The sequence below is a fragment of the Cebus imitator genome, unplaced genomic scaffold, assembly GCF_001604975.1.
Source record: "Cebus imitator isolate Cc_AM_T3 unplaced genomic scaffold, Cebus_imitator-1.0 Scaffold297, whole genome shotgun sequence".
NCBI classification, from domain to species: Eukaryota; Metazoa; Chordata; class Mammalia; order Primates; family Cebidae; genus Cebus; species Cebus imitator.
In genome coordinates this window covers 324,553-330,368 of record NW_016107612.1, presented here as the reverse complement: position 1 = coordinate 330,368, position 5,816 = coordinate 324,553, and the positions used below count along the sequence as shown (strand labels likewise).

At 39.8% G+C, this 5,816-nt stretch overlaps 1 protein-coding gene across 1 annotated transcript in view; it reads right to left on the bottom strand.

Moving 5' to 3' along the window:
• Positions 1 to 5,816, bottom strand: part of CNOT1 (CCR4-NOT transcription complex subunit 1) — a 93,740-nt gene that overhangs the window by 67,680 nt on the left and 20,244 nt on the right. Inside the window, exons 3-7 of the mRNA XM_037729268.1 lie at positions 3,654 to 3,761; positions 2,249 to 2,347; positions 1,835 to 1,903; positions 1,687 to 1,741; positions 1,053 to 1,256 (exon numbers count right to left, since the gene is read on the bottom strand). Of these exons, the coding sequence (XP_037585196.1) occupies positions 1,053 to 1,256; positions 1,687 to 1,741; positions 1,835 to 1,903; positions 2,249 to 2,347; positions 3,654 to 3,761 (535 nt within the window). The remainder of the gene's footprint in view (positions 1 to 1,052; positions 1,257 to 1,686; positions 1,742 to 1,834; positions 1,904 to 2,248; positions 2,348 to 3,653; positions 3,762 to 5,816) is intronic.

Below are 5,816 nucleotides of genomic sequence, written 5' to 3'. Positions count from 1 at the left end.
TTAGTAGAGACGGGGTTTCACCATATTGACCAGGATGGTCTCGATCTCTTGACCTCGTGATCCACCCGCCTCGGCCTCCCAAAGTGCTGGGATTACAGGCTTGAGCCACCGCGCCCGGCCCTCATCAGTATACCTTTAATATTTGCTATTGGGATTCCAGTATCTATTTACCAATTCACACCCTAATATTACTTTAAATTTTCACAATAGGACTAATGATTCCCATACAAAGAAAGCATCAAAAAACAATTAGAATACTATTCTAGGCCGGGCATGGTGGCTCACGCCTGTAATCCAAAGCACTCTGGAGGCCAAAGCAGGTGGATCACCTGAGGTTGGGAGTTCAAGACCAGCCTGACCAACATGGTGAAACCCCATCTTTAAAAAAAAAAAAAAAAAAAAAAGAGTATTAGTCTATTTATTTCACTGTCAAGTGGAAAGTTTCCCATTAGTGAGAATGTTAATGTACATTAAAATTAAACTATATAAACATTAGGAAATAAATAAAAATAACCATGAGAATGGTTGTTAACCCATTGTCACAGATTTGTTTTAAAAATAATAAGCTGGGCGCAGTGGCTCACACCTGTAATCCTAGCACTTTGGGAGGCTGAGGTGGGTGGATCACCTGAAGTCAGGAGTTCAAGACCAGCCTGGCCATCATGGTGAAACCCCATCTTTATAAAAAAAAAAATATATATATATATATACACACACATATATAAAAATAATTATCTCTCTCAAATACGAAAGCTCAGAGGCAATAAAAGAACTAGGATTTACCTTAAAATTACAGGGTCAATAGGCAAGGAGGTGAAGTGGACATATCAAAAATGACCAATTTTTTAAGCTAAAACCAGTATGTCAGGCTAGGCATGGTGTCATGCTCACCTGGGTGTCCCAAAGTGCTAGGATTATTGGCATGAACCACCATGCCCAACCGACCTTGTCTTTTATAAAAAAAAAAAAAAAGAAAGAAAAGAAATGCTTCTATGATGTGTTTGTGATCATCCAAGAAAACCATCCACTGTAGGCTACAAAGACTCCCTTACCTCTGCGCAACGTCTTAAGAAAAGCGTCTATCTGTTCTTGTCCAACTCCAAAGGCTCCCTTCTGCCCAAAGAGGAGATGGGAGAGGAGGAGGTGTAAGACCTCTATTGCTATATCTTGGAAGCCACCTTCTTGATTTCCACTGACGTCTGCGTCAATGTAAGAACGCAGAAGATCTGGAAGCTTCTGTTTGATAAACTGGGCAGCTAGAAGTCCGGTAAACCAAAACCACATGTTATTTTTGCACCATAATGGGTAAAAAGTCACATACCATCAAAATGCTAATTACCCTTCTTGTTCACCAGTTCACCCATCTAGCTGATAGGTATAAAGAAATTAATGGCCAGGGACTGGCTGTGGGGAGGGGAAAATGGAGAGTTGCTGATGGGCATAGTTCTGTTAGGGAAGATAAAGTTCTAGAGATCTATTACATAACCTGAATACAATTATCACTATGGAACAGTACACTTAAAATGGTTATGAGGGTAACATTTGTATTACGTGTTTTTCACCACAGATAAAGAGAAATTAATTTTAGATTATCTTACTCTCTCGGTCTAAACCACAGAGCCTCATGATTAAAAACCCATGTATTTTAAAGTCTTTCTTCGTGATATTTTTGGAAAAGTAACTTACCGAAACCTCTAAGATCTGAACTGGAAGAATTCAACAGGGCAAGGCCAAAAATTACCTGAAATGAGAAGTTAGATTAACCGAAGAGTCAAATGGCTTTTTGTTGTTGTTGTTTTGTTTTTGTCTGCACCTCTTTTCTTAAATCACTCACCTCTTGTACTTTGCTTAATTTGAGCACTTTACTCAGCTGGGCAAATAAGTGGGGTGCAGGCTTTAAACTCTGAAACAAACCAAATTTTATTTTAAAATGAGAACTTGCTTTTTCAAAAAGTTTTTAACAACATCTTTTTGCCCCAGGATGTTACTACATAGGAGTTATTATACTAAGTCCTAGAACCGTGGAATAACAACTTAAGCCTTCGCATGATCTGGTTTTAGTAAGATTCTGGTTATTATTAAACAAACTGCCTTGATTTTGTTACAGAGCTATAAAAGACACACCAAAGTAACAACTAGAAATTTTTATATTAAGACATCACATTATGAGATCAAGGCTTAGGGCCTTTTTAGAAAGCCTAAGAAGAGATCACATTCTTAAACTATTAAAGATAATAGTAATACCAACCTTCTGATAGTGCAATGGATTATCAATGGCATACGACAGCGTCGAGATAAAATTTGGCTTTGTAATCAGCAACGCACACTCCTGAATCAGAAACTGAGTCTTTAAAAATAAAAAATGAATTTTCATTAGCACTAATCATCATCTAAGAAAATTCTCAGAACATTAAAATGTGGTCTAATACTATACATTATCAAAATAAACTCTTTAAAAATCTCACCAGGCACAGAGGCTCACGCCCATAATCCCAGCAGCACTTTGAGAGACCAGAGCAGGTGGATCACCTGAGGCCAGGGGTTCAAGACCTGCCTGGCCAACATGGTAAACCGTCTCTACTAAAAATATAAAAATTAGCTGGGCATGGTTACAGGCACCTGTAACTCAGCTACTTGGGAGGCTGAGGCAGGAGAATCACTTGAACCCAGAAGGCAGAGGTTGCTGTAAGCCAAGATCATGCCACCGCACTGCAGCCTGGGTGACAAGAGCAAGACTCAGCCACAAAAAAAAAAAAAAAAAGATAAAAGGAACCAGGAAATAAAGACGTAAAAGTCATAAAAATAGAGGTATTTTTTTAAAATCTCATTAAATTACTCAAAGTCTCTTAGCAGCAAAATTTCCAGTAAGTAAAAGCCCACTGACAAGAGTACTGTAAGAAACAGTATCATGGGCCAGGTGCGGTGGCTCACGCCTGTAATCAATCATGACGTCAGGAGATCGACACCAACCTGGCTACCTCAGTGAAAACCCATCTCTACTAAAATTACAAAAAAATTAGCCGGGCGTGGAGGCACACACCTGTAGTCCCAGTTACTTGGGAGGCTGAGGGAGGAGAATCACTTGAGCCCAAGAGGCAGAGGTTGCAATAAGCCCAGGTCGTGCCACTGCACTTCAGCCTGGGCAACAGGGCAAGACTCTTGTCTCAAAAAAAAAAAAAGAAAGAATGGCCGGGAGTGTTGGGAGGCCGAAGCAGGTGGCTCACGAGGTCAAGAGATCAAGACTATCCTAGCCAACATGGTGAAAGCCCATCTCAAAAAAAAAAAGAAAAAAGGAAACAGTATTATGACAAACTCTTGCCAGATTCAGAATCAAGCTAGAGATTCAATCCAAGACATAAGATCCCCTCTGCCTTACTAACTTTTCAGGCAAGGAATCCCCCACATTCCTGCTTCCTTCAGGCAGGTCTGATCCCTACCTCTCTAAACCTGAACTAGTTAGCTATTACAGTCTACAGCCAGGCAGAAGAGACGGACAGAAAAAAAAAGAAAAATCTAACACCTTTTCACCATCCAGCTACAATTACTTCTGGATGCGATTTTGTATGTGTCATGTGATACATACACTATGACCAAAATTCAATTCATTGAACAATTATAGTTAAGTGGACATGAACTTTGTAAGCCCCAAATACCTGATGGAAATCTTTGCCACTGCTTTTACCATCGCCACTGAAATCCACATGCGAAAATAGGCAGCGTAATAAATGCCTGTCTGCCTCAGGACCGTGCCGATTCACAATCTAAAATGACAAAAAATAATATGTTTAAGAGAAGATTTTTAAAAATTTAAGGTTTCAAAAAAGAAAATCAACTTCCAAGGCAAAATTCCAATTTACATTAATTGTTCATTATTTTAATTAAAGTTAAAGGAATTACTGATGGAAGTGCCCATAATTTATAATTAAATTTTTTTTAGAGAGGCTCTGTATTCCCCAGGCTGATATTGAACTCCTGGGCTCATAGTATCTTGCCACCTCACCCTTCTGAGTAGCTGGGATCACAGGTATACACCACTGCTTCCAGCTGTAATTAAATATTTTTTAAATGTTTCCTATAGTCAGTTGCTTACATGAAGAAGAGAAGAAAAACTACAGTAATTTTACCATGCAACTCTGGCATCTACATCAAAAACACCAAGTGGCTGGCCGGGCGCAGTGGCTCTCGCCTATAATCCTAGCACTTTGGGAGGCTGAGGTGGGCGGATCACCTGAGGTCAGGAGTTCAAGGCCAGCCTGGCCATCATGGTGAAACCCCATCTTTAAAAAAAAAAAAAAAAAACACCAAGTAGCATTAATCAACGTGTAATAAAAAGTTTTTTTTTTTAGTTTTAAGGCAAAGTTTTACATAACTCAAATTCTCTCTGCTAACACAACTGTAACGCTATATGGCACAGCCTTAAATGAAGCTCTGTCTGACTTAAGAGATTTAGATGCTGCCCTTGAGCTCAGTTTCCTGCTCTTCCTCAAATTTACCCATGTTTGTTTGCATTTGTTATCCTCTCTAAATGGAAAACTCCAGAGAGCTATACATGGTTTGTTCTTTCACTTCATTTAGTTTCGAATCTAAAGTCACCTTATCAGTGAGGCCTTTATTACTATTCCTAAAATAGCAACATGACCTGCCCCAGCATCACTCCTTATTCCGCTTCACTTTTTTCATTAGCATTTACCACTACCTGATAATTTATTAAAATTTTGTGTAGCTATGTCAACTTCCGCACATCTAGTCTAGTAAAGAGTTGAGAATACTCTATGTACAGACTAATCGTGTCTACTAAGAGCCACAACTACCTAATCATTGGGATAGATATTATACTGAACTTTCCTGGCTTAATCTTCAAGTCTGCTAAAATTTACCACATTCTGCCCCCATGGATAAGGGGTTAACATAGTTAAAACAGCCTCCTTGAACCTAAAATCCAAGACTATGAGCCAAAGAATCTGGATTTATAGTCCAACTTCAGAGCCTATGATCTTCCCACTGTATCATGGTAAGTACATGAAAGCTGGCTAAGTTCTTAGCTCTTCTCAGTTTCCCTTTTCCTTATTCAGAAAATATGGGAGTTAAGAAAGACCATCTCGGCTGGGCGTGGTGACTCAGGCCTGTAATTCCAGCACTTTGGGAGGCTGAGATGGGCAGATCACCTTAAGGTGGGAGTTCATGACCAGCATGACCAACATAGAGAAACCCCATCTCTAAAAAACAAACAAACAAATATTTTTAACAAAACAAAAACAAAAACAAAAACAAAAACAAAAAAAAAAAAAAAAAAAAAAAAAGGGCTGAGGCAGGAGGATCACTTGAGCCCAGGAGTTCAAGGTTACAGTGAGCTATGATGGTGCCGTTGCACTCCCACCTTGAGGGACAAAGCAAGACCCCGTCTCAATAGAAAATAAAAAAAGAACAGAATTAGCTATGATCCAATTAACCGGATCTCTCAGCCCTGAAAAATAAGGTAATCTGGCTCAGCCTACATTTGTTGAGTATATGCTAGGCACTATTCTAGGTGCTGGCCATGCAGAGTGGCTCACACCTGTAATCTCAGCACTTTAGAAGGCTGAGGTAAGAGAATCACTGGAGGCCAGGAGCTTGAGAACACCCTGGGCAACACAGCAAGACCTGTGTCTACAAAATATAAAAAAGTTGCCCAAGCATGGTAGCACACGCCTGTAGCTAGCTACTCAGGAGGCTGAGGCAGAAGAACTGCTTTAGCCCAGGAGTTTGAGGAGATTATGATCTTGCCACTGCATTCCAGCCTGGCTCCCAGCGACAAAATGACACTCTGTCTCAAAAAA